The sequence below is a fragment of the Diuraphis noxia genome, unplaced genomic scaffold, assembly GCF_037042655.1.
Source record: "Diuraphis noxia isolate RWA-SAM2 unplaced genomic scaffold, SU_Dnox_SAM2 contig0001, whole genome shotgun sequence".
In the NCBI taxonomy this organism is placed as follows: domain Eukaryota; kingdom Metazoa; phylum Arthropoda; class Insecta; order Hemiptera; family Aphididae; genus Diuraphis; species Diuraphis noxia.
In genome coordinates this window covers 9954666-9977838 of record NW_028301711.1, presented here as the reverse complement: position 1 = coordinate 9977838, position 23173 = coordinate 9954666, and the positions used below count along the sequence as shown (strand labels likewise).

The following is a 23173-nucleotide window of genomic DNA, read 5'->3' as shown; positions in this document are numbered from 1 at the left end:
TTTAAGATTTACTACTAACTATGCTTATAATAACAATTGCTACATAATGTGATTTTGAATTTTGAAGTTGTTTGTTAAATTAAATAATTTGTGGTTAAAAATTGTCCTTAACATGCAGGTTATATAAATAGCATATTATATAGGTACATATACAGGATGATTCATGGGGCGTAAAACACTCATTATTTCCAAAAAAGTAAATGTTTTTGAAAATATAATTTTACATAGCTTCAGGTCGTTTACAAAACCATGTGTTTATTAAAAAATTATATTTTTAAATATTTTTTATCTTTATCATTTTTTATGTTTTTTACTTTTTTGAATGGCAACATAGTTTTTTAATTTCATATTCCAAAGCAAAATATATTTCTAAAAATGTTGATACATAAAAATCGAATTTAGGACGTAATAAGTAATAAGTATTTAAAGTTTTGACAAGCGTTTGGACAAACATTTTGCGGGGCAACCCCGTACCACTCTACTCTGCCAATCAAAACTTTAAACACCTATAACTCATAAACTACTAGCGCTAAATTCGAAATGTTAACGTAATAATTAATAAAAAAAAAAAAACGGGTAAGTCGTGGATGTCGTTCTGCTGTACAGTAGGTTACTGTAATGGATGGGATTAAATTTGAATGCAATGATAGGTATCATTGTATACGAAAAACGATTCTGAACGGAGATGATTTGTCAGTCTAGGATATATTATATATTTAAATATTGTCATATATTCTATTTTGAAACAAATATTTTATTTTTCAATTAAGACGCATTTTGCATAAGGCGCGGTTAATCAATTAGTGTAGTTATCATATAGTTATCATAATTCATAATACCTTATATTATTATAGATATAGGAATACCTGGTTTGAGGATAAATCGTTATCATTACGCGATTTCATAAAAATTTAAAACTCAAACGCTCAAAATATTTTTCCTATAATGACACTTCAAATTTTCTCTATAGCTATTTGAAGCAAAACTTATGGAAAACTTGGTGTTAAATTTTATAACCTTAGATATAAATACAAACAATATTATGAATTTTGAACTACAAAATAATTTGCAAATATTCATGGTTTTGACGAATTTTTGTCAATATTTGAAATTCAAATGCTAATAAAAATTTTATCTGAATTTCCGTTGGACATTTTTTTTGTGATAAAGATTGAAAAACTTGTAAGAAGCATTGTATTAAATTTTCAAATCTTAGGTATAAAAGGAAAATTTTTTATGAATTTCTAGAATAAAATAATTTACGAATTTTCGTGATTTTTACGTATGTTGTCAAAATTAAAATTTAAATGCTTGTAGAAAAAAACGTGACTATACATTTCTTGTATTTTTCAACTGCTATTGTAAAAATATTTTAGGAGCTTTGTATTAAATTTTCAAATCTTAGGTATAAAAGGAAAATTTTTCATGAATTTCTAGGATAAAATAATTTACGAATTTTTGTGATTTGTACGTATGTTGTCAAAATTAAAATTTGAATACATGTAAAAAAAAAATTGTGGCTATACATTTATTTTATTTTTCAACTGCTATTGTAAAAATATATTATGAGCCTTGCATTAAATTCTCAAATCTTAGAAATAAAAAGAAAAACTTTTATGAATTTCGATCTAAGATAATTTGAAAATTGCCGTAATTTTTACGTGTTAAGTCAATATTTGAACTTCAAATGCTAATAAAAAAAAATCGTGCCTATGTATACTTATAATTTTTCTATCACTATAAGAATATCATATGAGGAACTTTGTATTAAATTTTCAAGTATTTTGATAGGGCCAAAAAAAATTTATCGACACTTCAAAAAAAAATTTTCAGACAAATTGAAAATTTCAGTCGTCTATAAATATCTCAAAAAAAGTCAAAATATTTTGAAAATTAAATCATGTAAAGAAAATGCCAATATAAATAACTGGTAAAATTTTCAAGTATCTACGACTTATACTTTTTGAATAATAACAAATGTTTAAAATCGTTTATGAGGATATATCGTTATCGTTGCGCTATTTCGAAAAAAATTAAAATTCAAACGCACTTAAAATTTTTCCTATAATGATGCTTCGAGTTTTCTCTATAGCTGCTTGAAGAACAACTTATGGAAAACTTAGTGTTGTATTTTTAATCCTTAGTTATAAACGAAAAAAATGTTATGATTTTTTAACTTCAAAATTACTTGCAAATTTTAGCGTTTTCGACAGATTTCGTAAAATTTTGATTTGTAAACGCTTATTAAAATATTGTGACTTACGATTTTTAATTTTTTTTAGCTACAATAAGAACAACTCATAAGGAACCGTGTATTAAATTTTCAAGTTTTTTTGGTCGTCCAAAATTTTTTGAGTAACACTTCAAAAAAAAATTCTCAAAACAATCGAAAATTTCAGTGGTCTATAAATAACTCAAAAAAAGTAGAAAATTTTTTAAAATTAAACTGTTGATAGATATCACTAACTTTAACATTTGGTGAAGATTTCAAGTATTAACATTGATTAGTTTTTGAATTAAAACCATATAAAAATATCGATTTGGTCGAAAACTGATTTTGCGTAAAAATTCCCGTTTTTCTGTCATTTTTTTTTTGTTTTTCTCGATTTTTTTGAAAACTGTTGGAAAATGTTAACTTTTGACCTCTATAATGCACCAAGGATATTCACTTTTACATCGGAAACCACCCCCAAAGTTTGAAATTGAAGCATTATTTCGACTAGTTATGCTGTACACAGACACAAAAACAATCACTTCGTTCAAAAATCTAAAAGATAGAGAAATAAATAAAAGTAAGCTATGAATGTCATTAATGGATGATTTCTCTATACATGTTAATACATTACTGTAATTTAAAATTGTACTCAGAACACATATACTTATTATGCTAACAGGTATAGAACAGGATTAGATAGGAAATCATCATATTTTTATTGTATATTTTCAAATAAAGAAAAAAAAAGCGGGTAAGTCGTGGATGTCGCTCTGCTGTACAGTAGGTTACTGTAATGGATGGGATTAAATTTGAATGCAATGATAGGTATCATTGTATACGAAAAACGATTCTGAACGGCGATGATTTGTCAGTCTAGGATATATTATATTTAAATATTGTCATATATTCTATTTTGAAACAAATATTTTATTTTTCAATTAAGACGCATTTTGCATAAGGCACGGTTAATCAATTAGTATAGTTATCATATAGTTATCATAATTCATAATACCTTATATTATCATAGATATACGAATACCTGGTTTGAAGATAAATCGTTATCATTACGCGATTTCATAAAAATTTAAAACTCAAACGCTCAAAACATTTTTCCTATAATGACGCTTCAAATTTTCTCTATAGCTATTTGAAGCAAAACTTATGGAAAACATAGTGTTAAATTGTATAACCTTAGATATAAATACAATTAATATTATGAATTTTGAACTACAAAATAATTTGCAAATATTTATGGTTTTGACGAATTTTTGTCAATATTTGAAATTCAAATTTTAATAAAAATTTAATTTGAATTTCCGGTGGACATTTTTTTTTTTGTGATAAAGATTGAAAAACTTGTAAGGAGCCTTGTATTAAATTTTCAAATCTTAGGTATAAAAGAAAAATTTTTTATGAATTTCTAGAATAAAATAATTTACGAATTTTCGTGATTTTTTCGTATGTTGTCAAAATTAAAATTTGAATACATGTAAAAAAAAATTGTGGCTATACATTTATTTTATTTTTCAACTGCTATTGTAAAAATATATTATGAGCCTTGTATTAAATTCTCAAATCTTAGAATTAAAAAGAAAAACTTTTATGAATTTCGATCTAAGATAATTTGAAAATTGCGGTAATTTTTACGTATTAAGTCAATATTTGAACTTCAAATGCTAATAAAAAAAAATCGTGCCTATGCATTCTTATAATTTTTTAATCACTATAAGAATAACTTATGAAGAACTTTGTATTAAATTTTCAAGTATTTTGATAGGGCCAAAAAAAATTTATCGACACTTCAAAAAAAAATTTTCAGACAAATTGAAAATTTCAGTCGTCTATAAATATCTCAAAAAAAGTCAAAATATTTTGAAAATTAAATCATGCAAAGAAAATGCCGATCTAAATAACTGGTAAAATTTTCATGTATCTAGGACTTATACTTTTTGAATAATAACAAATATTTAAAATCGTTTCAGGATAAATCGTTAACGGTACGCTATTTCGTAAAAATTTAAATTTCAAACGCACTTAAAATTTTTCCTATAATGATGCTTCGAGTTTTCTCTATAGCTACTTGAAGTAAAACTTATGGAAAACTTAGTGTTGTATTTTTAATCCTTAGTTATAAACGCAAAAAATTTTATGATTTTTCAACTTCAAAATTACTTGCAAATTTTCGCGTTTTCGACAGATTTCGTAAAATTTTGAACTATAAACGCTTATTAAAATATTGTGACTTACGATTTTTAATTTTTTTTAGCTACAATAAGAACAACTCATAAGGAACCGTGTATTAAATTTTCAAGTTTTTTTGGTCGTCCAAAATTTTTTGAGTAACACTTCAAAAAAAAATTCTCAAAACAATCGAAAATTTCAGTGGTCTATAAATAACTCAAAAAAAGTAGAAAATTTTTTAAAATTAAACTGTTGATAGATATCACTAACTTTAACATTTGGTGAAGATTTCAAGTATTAACATTGATTAGTTTTTGAATTAAAACCATATAAAAATATCGATTTGGTCGAAAACTGATTTTGCGTAAAAATTCCCGTTTTTCTGTCATTTTTTTTTTGTTTTTCTCGATTTTTTTGAAAACTGTTGGAAAATGTTAACTTTTGACCTCTATAATGCACCAAGGATATTCACTTTTACATCGGAAACCACCCCCAAAGTTTGAAATTGAAGCATTATTTCGACTAGTTATGCTGTACACAGACACAAAAACAATCACTTCGTTCAAAAATCTAAAAGAGAGAGAAATAAATAAAAGTAAGCTATGAATGTCATTAATGGATGATTTCTCTATACATGTTAATACATTACTGTAATTTAAAATTGTACTCAGAACACATATACTTATTATGCTAACAGGTATAGAACAGGATTAGATAGGAAATCATCATATTTTTATTGTATATTTTCAAATAAAGAAAAAAAAAGCGGGTAAGTCGTGGATGTCGCTCTGCTGTACAGTAGGTTACTGTAATGGATGGGATTAAATTTGAATGCAATGATAGGTATCATTGTATACGAAAAACGATTCTGAACGGAGATGATTTGTCAGTCTAGGATATATTATATTTAAATATTGTCATATATTCTATTTTGAAACAAATATTTTATTTTTCAATTAAGACGCATTTTGCATAAGGCACGGTTAATCAATTAGTATAGTTATCATATAGTTATCATAATTCATAATACCTTATATTATCATAGATATACGAATACCTGGTTTGAAGATAAATCGTTATCATTACGCGATTTCATAAAAATTTAAAACTCAAACGCTCAAAACATTTTTCCTATAATGACGCTTCAAATTTTCTCTATAGCTATTTGAAGCAAAACTTATGGAAAACATAGTGTTAAATTGTATAACCTTAGATATAAATACAATTAATATTATGAATTTTGAACTACAAAATAATTTGCAAATATTTATGGTTTTGACGAATTTTTGTCAATATTTGAAATTCAAATTTTAATAAAAATTTAATTTGAATTTCCGGTGGACATTTTTTTTTTGTGATAAAGATTGAAAAACTTGTAAGGAGCCTTGTATTAAATTTTCAAATCTTAGGTATAAAAGAAAAATTTTTTATGAATTTCTAGAATAAAATAATTTACGAATTTTCGTGATTTTTTCGTATGTTGTCAAAATTAAAATTTGAATACATGTAAAAAAAAATTGTGGCTATACATTTATTTTATTTTTCAACTGCTATTGTAAAAATATATTATGAGCCTTGTATTAAATTCTCAAATCTTAGAATTAAAAAGAAAAACTTTTATGAATTTCGATCTAAGATAATTTGAAAATTGCGGTAATTTTTACGTATTAAGTCAATATTTGAACTTCAAATGCTAATAAAAAAAAATCGTGCCAATGCATTCTTATAATTTTTTAATCACTATAAGAATAACTTATGAAGAACTTTGTATTAAATTTTCAAGTATTTTGATAGGGCCAAAAAAAATTTATCGACACTTCAAAAAAAAATTTTCAGACAAATTGAAAATTTCAGTTGTCTATAAATATCTCAAAAAAAGTCAAAATATTTTGAAAATTAAATCATGCAAAGAAAATGCCGATCTAAATAACTGGTAAAATTTTCATGTATCTAGGACTTATACTTTTTGAATAATAACAAATATTTAAAATCGTTTCAGGATCAATCGTTATCGGTACGCTATTTCGTAAAAATTTAAATTTCAAACGCACTTAAAATTTTTCCTATAATGATGCTTCGAGTTTTCTCTATAGCTACTTGAAGTAAAACTTATGGAAAACTTAGTGTTGTATTTTTAATCCTTAGTTATAAACGCAAAAAATTTTATGATTTTTCAACTTCAAAATTACTTGCAAATTTTCGCGTTTTCGACAGATTTCGTAAAATTTTGAACTATAAACGCTTATTAAAATATTGTGACTTACGATTTTTAATTTTTTTTAGCTACAATAAGAACAACTCATAAGGAACCTTGTATTAAATTTTCAAGTTTTTTTGGTGGTCCAACATTTTTTTACCGACACTTCAAAAAAAAATTCTCAAAAAAGTCGAAAATTTCAGTGGTCTATAAATAACTCAAAAAGTCAAAAAAATTTGAAAATTAAACTGTATATAGATAGCACTACCATAATCATTTGGTGAAAATTTCAAGTATTTACAGTGATTAGTTTTTGAATTACAACCATATAAAAAATCGATTTGGTCGAAAACTGATTTTGCGTAAAAATTCCCGTTTTTCTGTCATTTTTTTTTTGTTTTTCTCGATTTTTTTGAAAAATGTTGGAAAATGTTTACTTTTAACCTCTATAATGCACCAAGGATCTTAACTTTTACATCGGAAACCACCCCCAAAGTTTGAAATCGAAGCATTATTTCGACTAGTTATGCTGTACACAGACACAAAAAAAAAAACACATCATTGTAAAATCAATACATTCTTCACTTCGTTCAGAATCTAAAATAGCCTTATTCATTTATGACATTTTAAGTATAGGTTACCTTTTGAAAATCAAAAGTTGATAGTGGTTTATCTAATAAAATATAAGGGTGAAAAATATAAAAAAAAAAAAACAATTCAAGAAGAGTGTAAATTTACAATTTTGAAAAAAAAATGTTGATAAAATTTTAAATAATGAGTGTTGTTTGATAAAAAAATCACCTTGTATATAGGTATTTACAAATGTTAAATAATTAAAAATATATAATAGGTAAATGACTTTGGAGAGTCCAATAATCCTGGAGACTAGTAAATACATCACCTCCAAAGTAGGGAAATAAATATATTATAATATAATATAGGTACATTTATTATTTATTATATACATACAATATATAGAGAGTAGCTGGTATAGAGAGTATGTTATGGTGAAATAAGAGAAGTATTCTATTTTTATTCATAGTTTATAGCGTCTTATACTATAGTGTATAGTACTGCATTATATGAGTATAAAGTAGAACAGATTATATACAATTTAGGTACATTATAATATCATATTACAAGAAGAATGATCTGACATAGGTAATAATAAATATGTTCAAATTTTTAATTTTTGTAAGCTGCACTAGTCGGATACAGAACAAGAAAGGTTTTGTTTATGGGTGTCAAGAATAAATTCTGCGCAACATTTGCTAGAACAAAAACCGAAGATAAAGCTAAAAACCACCAATGTTTTAAAAACTGGAAGTCTTCTGATGGGTCATCAGCTATGGAAGCTGTGGTAATTGTTTAGAGGTTCAAAGATAGTGAACGCATCTATGGAATAAGGTACCATAAATAAATTAGCGATGGAGACATCAGCGTTTATAAGCAAATGTTGGACGCACGTCCCTACACAAATCTAACAGTCGAAAAAATTGAGTGTAAAAATCATTTGCTACGGAATTTTTGTAAGAAATTAAAAGAAATTACTACCAAAAAAGAAACTGGTAAATTGGACCATCGAAAGTTGCTAGGTACAAAAATATATTTCAAGGTTAAGGAGAGGAATCGTTTCGGCAATCAAGTATCGAAGACAAAATAAAAATATAGAAAATGATTTACGAAATTACATTTTAAATATTATCGATCATGCTCTTGATTAACAAGATAAATGTGCATCTTATTTCTACGATAAAGTTGAAGATGTTTATTATCTTGAAAAAATTAAATCAACTGAATAAAATTTTATTTTATTCAAATATAATGCAAACTGTGCTGTATTTACCAAGAAATAGCCGTAGTTTGTTGCAAAACGTGGATAACATCGTCGTCGAATCATTAAATAGTATTATAGCAAAATTAATTGGTGGCAACAAGATTAATTTTGCAATGTCGTGGTCATTCCAAGGGTGTGTGGCTGTTACAACAGTAATGAAGAATACAAAACGACCAATGTATGAATGACATAAAACTCTATTGCAGCCTGCAATTTGCCAGCATAGTACTGGGAAAAAATGGACAACATCGAAGTTGAAACTACAACGACACAGAAAATAAATGCGTCAAAACGTACAGAACTAAATTGAAGTTCCAAAGCGTCTTACGTTGATCCGTCGGACGGTGTCCGAGCAATTTGATGATGAAAAAAAATAATGTTTTTCATTTGTTAAAAGAAATGGCAGCTAACCGCGATGTCATTGAAAAAGGAACAGCGGAACAATCAGCATCAAGCAAATGGTTGGAATATAGAAGGCACCTTATTACGGCTTCAAATTTTGGACGCATAATTTGTTTACGAACTGATACAGGATGTGAAAATGTTGTAAAAAATATGTTGTACTCATCAAATGTCGATTGGAAAGCAATGGAATACGGGCGGAAACATGAACAAGAGGCAAAGTTACAATTGGAAACAGTTTTGGGTGTAAGTATTAGTGAATATGGTTTATTTATAGACACCAAAAATCATTTCTTAGGAGCAACACCTGATGGACTAATAGGTATTGGTTGAAATTAAATGTCCTATATCTGCTGCAAATATAACGCCTGAGGAAGGGATACGCCAAAGAAAAATTAATCTATGGAAAATAAATAAAGATAAAGATATTATAAGAATAAATACTCATCATAAATACTATTACCAAATCCAATTGGACAAAAAAGGTATTAAATACGAAACTATTGAAAAAGATGATCAATTTTGGGAAAATAATATGTTTCCGAAAATAATATACCTATTATATTATTGATTATATATTTTAGAACGATTTTTTCCTTGACTTTTCGCTTGAAAAATCATTTATAAAGATGCCATAATTGATAGTTTCAGCTATATATTTTTCAATAGATATTCTTGAAAGTCCAGTTAGTCTTGTTTGTGACATAGTGCTGCTTAGATAGTTCTTAATTAATTCAATTTCGAAAATGATCTTTCATCTTTTTTTACACCCCGATTCATATGATCTAAATCTATCACGATCTAGATCAGGGGTCACCAACTAATTTCTATGGGGGTCCGTTTTGAAACTTACCAAACTTTACGCGGTCCAAACAGTTTCAATGACATAATTTATAAATTTGTGATTATATTTATTTATCTATTCACATTGTATTTTACACAAATTAATAAATAGGTATATACATTTTAAAATTTGTATTTATATTTATTTATTTATTTAAATTGAATTTACAAAAAAAAAGATTATGTTTGAAATATTTCATTTTTAATGTGAAAAATTGGTCAAATTCATACGCGTCACTCCGACGACGGCGCGTTTCCCTCGTCGGTTTGGCGCGTATGAACTTAATCAATGTAAAATGAAAACGAGCTCGCGGTCCATAAAAAAAGTGCTCGAGGTCCGTATCCGGACCGCGGTCCGCCAGTTGGTGACCCCTGATCTAGATGATTAGACATTATGTTGTATTATACCTAATAATAAATTATATAATATACGTTTTTTATTATAGTTAATATAAGTAAAAATCAGAATGCAAAATAATGATTATTCAACTAAATAATTATATATATTATATATTAATAAGTGTCATAAACACATGAATACACTCCAGATTACATAAAAAAAATATAATAAGAATGTTTACTTTTTAAATAATTTAAAATGTAATACATTTATTTATCGTTGTATAAACAAAATAAATGAAATCATAATGTTAATAATAAAAAAAGTTATTTACCTATAGTGACTGCCAGTTGTATGAATATTATAAATATTAATATATTTTAATATTATTTGTGTGTCTCTACACTTCTAATGCGTGTACGCAAATGACAGATAATCATAAATTCATAAATGAAACAATAATATCAGTAGTTAGAAGTATAAGTAATGAGATACCAAAATATGCATGTACAGCCGACACCATGAAAATATCCATAATTAATTGTTGTGAACAATTACCTTATAGCTATAACTATAAATATAATAATAATAATAAATAATATTATTACAAGTATTTTTAATAAGTTATTATGTCAATCACCAGTATTAATAAAAATATAGTAGGTACACAAGTATTGTTCCCTAGGATATCTATCTATGTAAAAAGTTTTTACGTAACCAAATTCTCAAAATTTTTTAAAATGTGTATTCATATACTACCAGTTTGCAAAAAAAATCGATTTATTCCAAACAAATGCCGAGAAATTCAGTGTTCCCTAAATCGGTGAACACACCATATTATTACTATAATACAGATTATTTGAATTATTGAATATTGTTCTAGATTGCATTTGCTTTTAATAATATATATAATTTAAACATACTGAATTCAATCAACTAAAAACATGACCAAAATATTTTAAACAAAATACTATAATAAGTTAATAACTTGATGTTATTGTAATATTATTACGTAATTTAAACTTTAATATTATGTAGAAAACTTAATGAACACGTTAATGAAATATTATAAATGTATTATTATATATTTTAACTGTAGTTAATGTTATAATAACGCCAACATTATAAATTATAATATTTGATATTTAACAAAATACTGACGTTATTATATATTGATGTTACACAATAATTGCTGTCCATGATGTAATAAATTTATACAAAATACAATTCCATTTGTTTTCTAACTAAATTTTACTTGTAAGGTTAAGTTAGATAACAATAACAACAATAATTAATTAAATATTTAAAATTTTAAATCTAAACGCTTTTCTTTTGACAATGAAAATATTGTTGTTTGAGCACAATGATCATATTTTATTCGGTTTATCGTTATGTGTGTGCATACACGATGACGATACATTACGACATAATTATATAATATCAATTTGTTGGTTTAATTCAATTTTCAAGAGAATTATGAGCATTTTTAAGTTCTACTATTTTATAAATACAAAACTTGTTATTGTCTATCACAATAAAACAAACACAGATATTGTTCTTACCATAAAGTTTTATAGTATTATAATAGTAACTCGATCCACTATATTTTTTTAACAAAGCAAAATGTGTCCTGCTGAGGGTAAATTTTACAAACATGTATAACGAAGACAACAAATGTATTTGTAGTTCATCTTATCTGGTTTGAACATTTTACTTTTAGCTACTTACATAGTTAAATAATTATCTATAAGTCATATCTGGTATTGATTCAAAAAAATTATCTTTGTTAGAAAATTTTTTAAATTATCATACTAAAACCTAATGTCAACTAAAATTCAGCATAAAAAGATTATATTCATAAGGTATAATAATAAAGTTAGATATCTGATTGCACAGCTTCCCTTTCAAAAGCATAATGCTTGTGCTGATATGAAGAGCTTGATTATGATGTGTTGTAATTTATTTGGCAATGCTAGATAATATTAGTATTGATATAAGTAATAAACATCAACCATGCTTATAATTATTTAAGTAGGAGATATATATTAATATTGACAATGGTTTTATATGAAATTGAGTCTAAAGTTGGTGTAATATTAAATAAAAATTTATTCGTTAAATTTTACTCCTATATTTTACCTATATGAATAAATCGATCATAATGATTATAATATTTTGTCATTGACGTGTTTGAAGGAGTAAGATTCTGCCAAGTATAGGAAATATGTTAAGTTAAATAATATCAAGACAAATAAAATGCAAATTCAAGTGTAAAGTTTTTAAAATTTTATTAATATAAAAGAAAAGATAAAGATAAAATTGAATTGTGTAATGTTCTAAAAAAAATGTATTTTTAAATTTTTATTGATATCTATACAAGCATATAATTACATATTATATGAAATAAAATATAATACATGCAAGTACATTATTTTTGTTATTACTAATAATAAAATATAAATTTATAAATGGTAAATTAAGATTGTATTTTGCCTATTATTTCGCTTGCGGGCAATTTTGTTTTATTAGGGATATTGCAATCTCTTTTTGACCTGAAAGATATAAAGAAAATATTTATAGACAAAATATTATGTTACAAGAATTTACTTGAACAAAAATTTTTTATCTTCTTACCTAATCGTAAATGAATGTATAAAGCCAATATGATAACGTGAACAGGTACTGAAACATGTACGATTTTTGACAGCCACACCTGAAAAGCCACAATATTATAGTTTTCAATAAATAATAATTACACAGCATAATAATATTAAAATAAATTATATTCAAAATGCCAGGTTATTAAAACAAAAAAAAATGTTTATTGTCAGGAACATATTTTGTGTAATTTAATTGTTTTACATGTATTTCTTACATGTAAGCTCTTGGATGGATCAATAGACGCCCCCACTCTTCTCTCTTGTATCAATTTAAAAGTACCACAGCGTTCCCTCCATTCTCATAAAACCTTCTCAATCCCAAATTGTTCACAAACTACAGCCGTAATAATCATATGTATCGTATGATGCGCATAGCTAATGAACAGCCATCATTCCTTATTTAGACTAATCTTATTGTTATATTTTTATTTATTGTTCTATTAAAAATGTAATTATTAATATTTAAATATTTAAACGTAACTATATACTTAATATAATCTTGTAATGTAATTGGACTCTGCCCGTAATGTTTGATATAAATAAAAATAAAAATAAATAAATTTCTTGTATTCAATATATTACATTTATATTAAAATCTGACATTCTCCGTATAATGTAATTTAATCAGAAAATAGAAACATAGCATTATAAAACTGGTCTTACTTGTTTAAGTAACTCCCCAGCTTTATCAAGATCACCTCGTAAAGTCAATGCTACAGCTAAATTATAATAAAGAACAGCCTTGGCAGAGTTTTGTTTGTTTGGCTTCCATTCTTCAATTTTAAGCTGTTCATGTATTTCAGGTTCAATATCATCCAAAGCATTGGACTTTTTTAGCATATCTATTGCTTCCTTTGGTTTGTCTAACAATACCAGTGCTTCAGCTGCATATAAATGGCCTAAAAATCTATAAATAAAATTATAATAGTTTGTAATGTAATAGATCTATAAATGTAGGCAAATTCTTCTGCCAAGCTTAAGAAAAATAACATAAGTGGTAAAAATTCAAAAATTAATTAATCATCAATAATATACCATGCATTTAAAAAAATCATTACATTAGATAAAAATGTCATCTATAGAGATTTTATGGTAACTTTTACTGATAGAGCATGCAATAAATGTGTGCATAATCTATATAACACTTGTAGTAGCTGTGAAAAAACTGAGTGTTCTGAACCTCACTCCACTAGCAAATGAGGAACTAACCACTGAAGGCATGCTCATTTAGTAATGGTTTGTCAATAATTTGTGTAATTTATATTTTACTGTATTGTATACTAATTCTTGAATATTAATTAAATTTCTGAAAGTATTGTAGAATGGATTAAATTAATGTCTTATTATAAATAAAAACTAATTTCTGTACTATCAATTAATTTTAAACAATATAAAATACATTATTTGATTGAAATTAAACCTTCTATTATTAATATCTAATCTTGGGATAAATGAGTACTACTATAATAGTATAATAAATAAATAATTTGTATATGTAATTTTTGTGACATAATAATAAATGAGCATGCTCATATTTCAAATTCAGATATCACCACTACCTGTAAGTTATTATTTTTTAACATATTTATTTTAATTTATACAATCTGTAACAGTAATTTACAATAAGCACAAGAGTTATATAGTAGGACGTGGTTGGCTTGCCAGGCTTGGATGAAGAAGCTATTCAGTAATAGCACTTCACGGTGATATAGTTGTGATTAGTGGGCTAGTTAACTAGTCCACTAATAGATCATGACACCACCTACGTTTTAAACGTCGCCCAGGATTGTTCGTGAAGAGAGGTTTTGGCAAGTTATTATAAACAGATAATCATCACATGAAACCATAGGTGCAACTAGACCACTATTTCTAGGTGGGCTACATTTTAATGATACCAGTGACCCGTGGGGGCTTTGATCCCCCCCCCCCCCCCACCAACCTTATTGATTACCAACACTAACATATTTATATGCTCAGAAGTCCTAATTTCTTTCAAAGAAGAATTTTTTTCACTTACAGACTAGCTACCTAAATTGATTCGAATAAAACGGATATAAATATATAATTGATAAAATAAAGTATTCTAGCTATTAAATGTTTATTACAAAGCCTAGATAAATTAACATTATTTTCCTGTCTTCTTCCGCAAATTTGCTAGCAATATCATCTACGTTTACTTTGTTAGTAATATCTCTTTCTATATTCAAAATAGATAAAAATGTAAAGCTATCTTGTGCCATCGAGGATCTTAGCCAATTTTTTATTTGTGTTATTGAAGAAAATGACCTTTCACAGGTGGCTGAACTTATAGGAATAGATAAAGCTACTTGTAACAATTTATAAAGGTTTAGATATGTTTGTTTTTCAATCACTTCATTGACATCATTCAAATTGAAATCCTATAATTATTATAATTAATTAATTAGTTTTCATTATTTTGTTATATAATTTATTTATACAAAATAAACATATTACCAAATTACCATAATGATCAATAGATTTCATTGAATCAGTTGTATCTAATTTACAGAATGAGTCAACTGAATTAGCCATACCCAAACTTTCATCAGAAAATCTATACTTAAGATTGGAAAGATAATACAACAAAATGAGCCTGTATTATTGATAATTAACCATAGGTAATAAAATATTTGATAGTAATATAATGATAATATTCATATTGTTGATAATTTAAAACTATAATTAAGTACTAAAGACAATAAACACATAAATTATGGGATTCAGGAATGTGCACATAACTTTCCAAAACTGGGTGGGCTACAGACAAAACTGGGTAGGCTATGCCTACTCAAGCCCCCCCCCCCCTATTTACGCCTATGCATGAAACTGACTTACTTATGAACTTTGTTAATTTTTTCAGACTTAAGTAACACTTGTGAATACTTTAATGCAATCACTGGATCTCCTAAACATAAAGCTATATATGCTCCAGCTGATTGAATGCAGTCAAAAAGATAGTTTCTGTCGGATATGTTGATGGGTTTGTGAGAAGGTGAACAATCAATAGTATTGTCTTGAAGTAATAAAACTGCATTACGCACACACAATGAACCAAATTCGAGACTTGGCATTGGAATAGATGCGGAAACTGCTTCGCAACTGTGAGGTAAAAAAAAAATTATATTCGATGATTTTGAAATACACAATGAGTTTTTAAACTAACCTGTATTTTGTGTCTGCAAACAACTGTGACTTCAAAATAATTTTCTTGTGCTTGCCAGAACCAACCACACCTTCAATAAAAGGTTTCTTGAAATCAAAGTCTCTGTCGTTGCTCTAAAATTAAAATATATTTGTGCATTTCTATACTTCATAATCATGGTATAATGTGGGCACTCCTACTTACTTTCTTGTGAGTCATAATACAGCATTCCGCTAATCTTAACCATAGCCTAGGGTTCATATAATAGGTTTGTACAGCTTCAACTAGACAGTCAAATGCTTCTTCAGGTTTTCGAGCATGCAAGAGACTTATGCCCAAGTTGAACATAAGCTCAGTTTTAATGCTCGCACCAATTATATGAAGTGGTTGGCCTGACAGAATACCTTCAGCTATTAAAGATCCAACATTTATTACTGAATGCCTAAATAATTTATTGTTTTTAAGATCTACAAGTGGTTATTAATCCATACCTTGATTAGGTTTTGTTACATCAGTGATGTTCTTTTGGTGTTGAACAATTGCTTTGTAAATAGATGTGAATGCTAAGGTAGGTTTATTAGCATAATGATACAAACAAGCTAGATTATTATTTAATAAGACTGAAGAACACTCTCCAGTCTCTCTGTAACAGAAATTATGATGAATGAAAGATAAAATTAGGTTAAAATATATAATGTTACACATTCATACCTAAAGTTGTCTTTTATGGGAATTTTTTTCAAAGTCGATAGTGCTTCTTTATGATTGCCACAAAGGTATTCTAATTTCCCTGTCAAAAACATTGTAATGGAGTCCTGAAAAATGATATAGAAAATGTGTTGTTAAACTATTATAAAAATAGTATAATTGGTTACAAAAATAGTAAGTGAATAGTTTACTTGTTTTTCTTTGATTGTTCTTAACTGCTGACTACATTCATCAAATAAATTTAGCTCCATTAGAGACCTAACCCGATACTGAATAAGACTGACTCGAAATACATCAGTGGTAGCATCTAAATTAGTTTTCTACGAAATTAGATAAAACGGACATAATTATTTGAAAATTTCATTAACAACAAATCCAGTAATATTATAAATACTATACGTTTTCTCTTTTTTTCCTTTCATTGAGTAAATTACCCGTTTGATCTACATTACCAGTCAATATGTTAGTGGCATAATCTGTTGATACAAATTGACTTTCAATGTAAGCAATCAATTTCAGTGCTTCTGCAGGTTTTTTAGTATCAATGTGTAATTGGACTATCAATAGACATACTTTATGAGCCAAATTTTCCTCTATAAAAGATCAATAATTAATATATACGCACCATAATTAAATATCAGAAGCAAATCTTAAATTATTACCTAGAGATTCTATAAATGTGAAGACCTTGTTTATTATAGCCAATGCTTTGGTGTAGTGTTTCAAGTGGTACAAAAACACAGCATAATTATAATAGTAAATACAGTTTTCAATATCCTCGAAAGAATCCAACAGTTCTAGATTTAATTCCATCTGTATAAAATTGAATTATTGAAGAAGAAAATGAGATAATTTAAAGCAATTAAATGGTCATATCATGACAAATTACCTGCTTACAGACATTTATAAACGCCTTTTGAAACTTGTCGGCTGTACACAGGCCATTTTTGTAGAACTCAACAATGGCTTTATTGAGCAATACTTTGGGATCGCTGGGCCTTACATTTTCAATTCGCAGCAAATATTCTATGCAAAATTTGTAATTTTTTTGTTCATATTCAGCCAATGCTTGCTTAGCCCAACCGCGTTCTTGGTCAGTTATATTAGCAACGGTCTTCTTCCCTTTCGGTTTCTGTTTGTCGGACATTCTTTCCGCTTACTGTGTACTAGGTTGTAGAAAAAGTATAGGTACACTTAAGATGTTAACTATAATGCAGTTGAACATGCGTTTTCGTGTAATTTCAAAACTTAATTTAAATATGAAAACGGGTGTTCGAGGCTTTTTTACTTATAATATGTTTCAAATAATTTCGTTCACAGATCGACGATCGTTTTGTTTTGTGCTTACACTTTAATCAAACATTTTCCTAACCACAAAAATATAAACAATTTTTGTCTTTTTTAACAAAATATTATGCTTAAGGTGTAAACCTTTGCGACCAATCAGAAACGTCACATTTGTTATCAATATTTGTGTAAATTACATTTCTTATCTTCCTTTATATCACCAAACCATGGACCAAGATATACAGGACTGGAAACGAATGAGTCGGCGGAGTGCGGGGTCTGGGCCAAATGTACAACCAGGGGTACAACATTCCCTATCTTTTTATGTTAAATAAATGGGTGACCTTGGATGCCGCCAAGTGCCGCCGTGTTGGCCAAAAAGTTTTGATAAGAAATTAAACAATTTTGATTCTTGATAACAAATTAATTTATTTTCATGATTTTGTAAATATAATAATATACACAATAATTTTTGTTACATTTGAAACTTAAAAGTTAACAATTAACTTATAACAAAGAACAAACCTTAAAATTTACTTATAATGACAATTTTGTCATTTTACATTTACTATACATGTGGTTTATTGTAAACAAAAATCGGTACCAACTTCAAGGTGGAGCCTCCAGTAATTCGATCATAACTTCAAGGCCGAGCCTCCAATATGTTATCACACGGCAGAGTGTCGTTTCTTGTTTGTTCTTTGGTACAACGCTTCCTCTTCTGACACCGGTACAACCGCGACTGCTGTGCCATCTATTGGCAAATGCAATAAGCCTATAAATATATAATGTTATATTTAATTTACAATATACAACATTGCAACTGTATAGACGACTATAGACAATAATACACTTTAGAGCTTTAGACTTGTTATACAGATCTTGTACCTAATACCTATCTAAACATCTAATTTTATTACTTGAATATTATATATTATTATAATATATTTTGTACTAAATAACTAAGTCTAAGTTATATTATAATATGTATGTATATATATTACATAATTAAGTATAATATAGGAGGTAGGTACTGAGCAGGTCAATGGCAGAAATGCCAGAAGGCAGAAATCCATTAAAACTTCGGGGAGGCAATGATCCCACACAACTTAAAAAGGAGGGGGCTTGACGGACTTTTGGGGAGACTAAGCCCCGTAAGCCCCCTCTCCCCGATCTCTGCCTATGGAGCAGGTACTGATTATATAAATGATTATTTTAGTTTATTCTGAGGATTAAAATGCATTTAAAATTCATCAACTTTAAACATTATCAGTACTATTGTCTATTACTACATTATATATTATTTTTTTATGATAATAATATATTTTATACTTTATTATTATTTATTACTAACATTTTATTTGTATAGTTATATTATTTGTTATAATTAAGTTAAATTACCAAAATGCCTAGGCGGTGTAGTGTAGAACAGTGTCATATTTAAAAAAAAACTATTAAATGTACATTGTTCAAAGCACCAAAAGATCCTAATATTTTAACAGCTTGGAACCAAGCTGTCTCTAAAGCTAATGGGAAAAGTTCCATTGCTCATTATGTATGTAAAAATCATTTTCCAGCAGAAGATTTAATTAGTGTATATACCAACTATCCTGGAGATTTAAATGTATGTTAAATTTTATGTTTATGCAAATTATAATCTATTATAAAATATACTCTTGTAATAAAAAAAAAATGTATTACAGACTAATGAAATTGCCAAACGTAAAATATGTTCTTTAAAAAAAGGTGCAATTCCATCAATTTTTGATAGTTTGTTTGAATGTCATTCACAAAATGAAATCTTTAATGATAGTGAACTGGTAAAATATTCTTCAACTTAAAAGTAATTATTATTTTTACTTAATTAGCTATAAAATGTATACATTTTAGTTGCTTCCGAAAATCAAAACAAATAAACGAAATTGCAGAAGAGAGTTATTATGGAAAGATAATTCACCAAAACAGTTCTGTAGTATTATTGATGTGGTGAATAGTATTTTTAGTTATTACCTATATTACATATTAGTGTTTACAGCCATTTATTCTGACTTATTTGCTACGTTTTATTTTATAGAAAGATAAATATGTAGATGAGCATAAAAATGAAGTTGCAGTACTTAATAATTTTTATGATGTATTTACTACTTATACAAATATTAAGTTACCAATTGGATGGTTATGCTATAGTAGTGAGAAAGCAGTGACATTTTATTCAGTGAAACATACATATAATAATACTCAAAAACTTATAAGTGTCATTGATAAACAAATAACTATCACTTCAAAACTTGAAATTGGATTTTATGTTCTGAACAATCATGAAATAAAATATGATGACATTGGGCTTGAATCAAAATTAACGTTTCCACTTATTATAAAAGATTTTGAAAAGTTAATTGAAAACTTTAATAAAAAAGTTGTGTGCTATGGTGGTCCCAATGCAACAAATTTTCCTGGTACGGTATCTACTAATTAAATATCTTTTTTAATTCATTAGGAAATTTAATAAATTCTATTTTGCCTTAGGTATTAGAGTTAAAACTGCATCATTAGGTTTCAACAATTTATGGCGTCATATAAAATGTGCATTAATAATTGATTCTGGAAAAAGGTGTAAATTTTGTGAACGTTTATTTTCATCATTTAGAGGATATAAAAAAAGAACTTTGGAAGCAAAAAAGAAAAAAATAGGGCCCTTTCTAACTCCTAATAGTAAAGAAAAATATAGTAATATCTTAAAATTTTAAAAAAAAACTATTGAAATCAAATTCAAGGTAATTATAAATTTATAAATATTGTTACCTAATATATGTATATATAAATAAATTGTATGTCAATCATAAGCGTGCGCACGGGGTAGTCAGGGTAGGCACTTGACTACTCTGCGAACTACTGAACAACTAGCCTCCCCCATCCTAATATGTTTGACCATTTCAAAATGTGCGTAAACGAACGTAAAAATAAGAATATTGGAAAAATATATGGTCGTCAGTAACTGCCATGATAAAATTAGTTATATTATGTTAATTTAGAATTGTGATTTTAATCTCAAAAAGTTTTTCATTGAGACATTAACCATGAAAAAACAAAAAACCATATCTGATTCAAAAATTATACGCCAAGTACAAGTAAGTTATTTTTTAAGTAATTTTTACTTATTAACTAATTTAGGTATATTACATTATATTATTACTTATATAATAATTTTTCACTATGATAAATGTAGTTAAATAAAGTTACCTATCAACATTTTTTTGTTCATGTTAAATGCCATGTATCATGTATGACTACCCTGCCAGTAATGTCTGTGCACGCTTATGATTGTCAATATTTTATGATTACTTATATCCCATAAAAATGTTTAGATTACAAATAACTATAAACAAATTAAATACTGAATTAAACAACATTCACAAAAGAACTAGAGAAATGAGTGACTCAGCTGTTAGCAATGTTCTGAATAAGTTAAGTGAGTCTCATAAAACAATTATTAACGAAATAATTTCTACAAGTAAGGTACATAATCCCAAAAGTAGAAGGTATACAGAAGATTGGATTTTATTATGTATTTTATTGAAAATTCAGTAAGAACTAAAATATATTATTATGCCTACTTTTACTAATTATAATAGGTAATTTTAATAAATTGTCACTTACATAATATATTCTTAGATCTCCCTCTACATATACTTTTCTGAGAGAACAAGATATATTGCCATTACCATGTACACGAACAGTTAGGAAATATCTTTTTCTCATAAAAACAAAATGTGGTTTTGATGAGAAATTTTTTCAACTCCTAAAAAAGAAGCTGGCAATGTTAAGTCCACAACAGCGACATGGAATGCTTATCTACGATAGGTAAATGGGAAGCAGAAGACGTTTTTGAAAGTGATATTCACAATTATTGTACTCCTAACAAAGCAGAAGTTACAGATTGTGTAATTTATTATATTAGTGGTTTTGTGTGTCGGCATATATTAAAACATACAAATTGTGATGTATGAATAAATGCATTAGAAGGTATAATTCATATTCTAGGTACCCAAAAAGGTATTGATTTTTAATTAAATATTATAACATAAGTTTTTATTTTTAGGAAAAGTCTACTCTAGTAAATCTGAAGCCGCTTTTACTAATTTGAAATCCAGAGGAAAACTGATTCACCCAAATGAACATTTTCACAATATTATATCGGCAATAGAAAATTCTTACTCAAAGTATTGTACTATGTCTAGTGTATTTCAGGATACAATAGATGATTTTATAGAAAATAATACCGGTTTATTAACATTTCCATGTGATGAACATAAAAATGAAATACTAATGTTCATCGTCAGGTATTATATAACAACAAGGATGCGATAGTTGCAAATATAGAAAATAAAAATAAAAAAAAATTAAATTTGAAAAGGAAAAAATCTGCAAAATTGGTCATTACTTGAGTAATATGAATTATAATATATTATATCTTTAATTCTTGTTTTTAAAAATTAAACCTATTGTTTTTGTTTTTCTTATTATTCATGCATACACAATACACATTTATCTACAGAGTATTTGAATTTTGAAGTAGGTACCTATAGGTATTAAGTTCAAAATAGATTTTTTTCAAAATTTTTTTATATGGGTACAAACGAGAGTACAAATGTACAATAATTACAATTTAATATATTTAATATTATTACTTATTTTTATTAGTTATTAGCACAATGTAGGTATTACCACGTAAGTATTATTATTTTATAACGCACTTGCGTACCTAGATAGCGTTAAGATCGACGTTGTACTAGCTAGCGTTGTACATTGGTTCCATCGATAATGGCGTCGTTTCCAGTCCTGTATATCTTAGTCCATGCACCAAACATACAATAATATACTATATAGCCATATGGTAGGCAGAAAAAGACAGGGAAAAAATCCACGGAGAAAAAAGCCAAGAAAAAAATCCAGGGGAATAAAAGCCATGGGAAAAATAAGACATGAAAAAAAGTCAAATTACAATAATTAAATATATCTATAACAATTAAAATTAAAGTATTAAATTAGGTATTATTTAAAAATTGTTCACACATTATTGGTCAAATATATAAAAAATAATTATAATTAAATATACAAAAAAATAAAATTTAAAATAAAATTGTTAAACATTGGCTATATTGTATACATATATATATATACAATTATTAATACACAGGTTATACCTATGTTAATTAATTTAAAATTTTTAACACAGTTGATCATATACTGTATTGTCCTTATTCATACATAAAAATAAAATTGTTAGTATTATAATATACACTGAATAAAAATAATATAATATTGATTATTGATCTTGAA

General features: G+C 26.8%; 2 protein-coding genes and 1 pseudogene across 2 annotated transcripts; 2 read left to right on the top strand and 1 right to left on the bottom strand.

Annotated features, from left to right (window-relative positions):
- The first annotated feature begins 7941 nt into the window (after nucleotides 1-7941).
- On the top strand, nucleotides 7942-9403 carry LOC149059535 (uncharacterized; annotated as a pseudogene).
- A 2923-nt stretch (nucleotides 9404-12326) lies between these two features.
- LOC107170755 (CCR4-NOT transcription complex subunit 10-like) lies at nucleotides 12327-17944 on the bottom strand. Its single transcript, XM_015520947.2, has 12 exons — nucleotides 17436-17944; nucleotides 17209-17359; nucleotides 16946-17139; nucleotides 16738-16866; nucleotides 16550-16653; nucleotides 16330-16481; nucleotides 16043-16248; nucleotides 15860-15972; nucleotides 15532-15795; nucleotides 13339-13582; nucleotides 12650-12728; nucleotides 12327-12567 (listed from the first exon to the last, which is right to left on the bottom strand). Exons 1-12 carry the CDS (start codon nucleotides 17691-17693, stop codon nucleotides 12512-12514), a joined length of 1950 nt encoding a protein of 649 aa, XP_015376433.2. The 5' UTR covers nucleotides 17694-17944; the 3' UTR covers nucleotides 12327-12511.
- A 934-nt stretch (nucleotides 17945-18878) lies between these two features.
- On the top strand, nucleotides 18879-20580 carry LOC149059534 (uncharacterized). Its single transcript, XM_089224702.1, has 5 exons — nucleotides 18879-18924; nucleotides 19309-19457; nucleotides 19537-19653; nucleotides 19908-20289; nucleotides 20360-20580. The coding sequence occupies exons 1-5, from the start codon at nucleotides 18879-18881 to the stop codon at nucleotides 20578-20580; spliced, it is 915 nt and encodes a 304-aa protein (XP_089080828.1).
- The last annotated feature ends 2593 nt before the right edge of the window (nucleotides 20581-23173 follow it).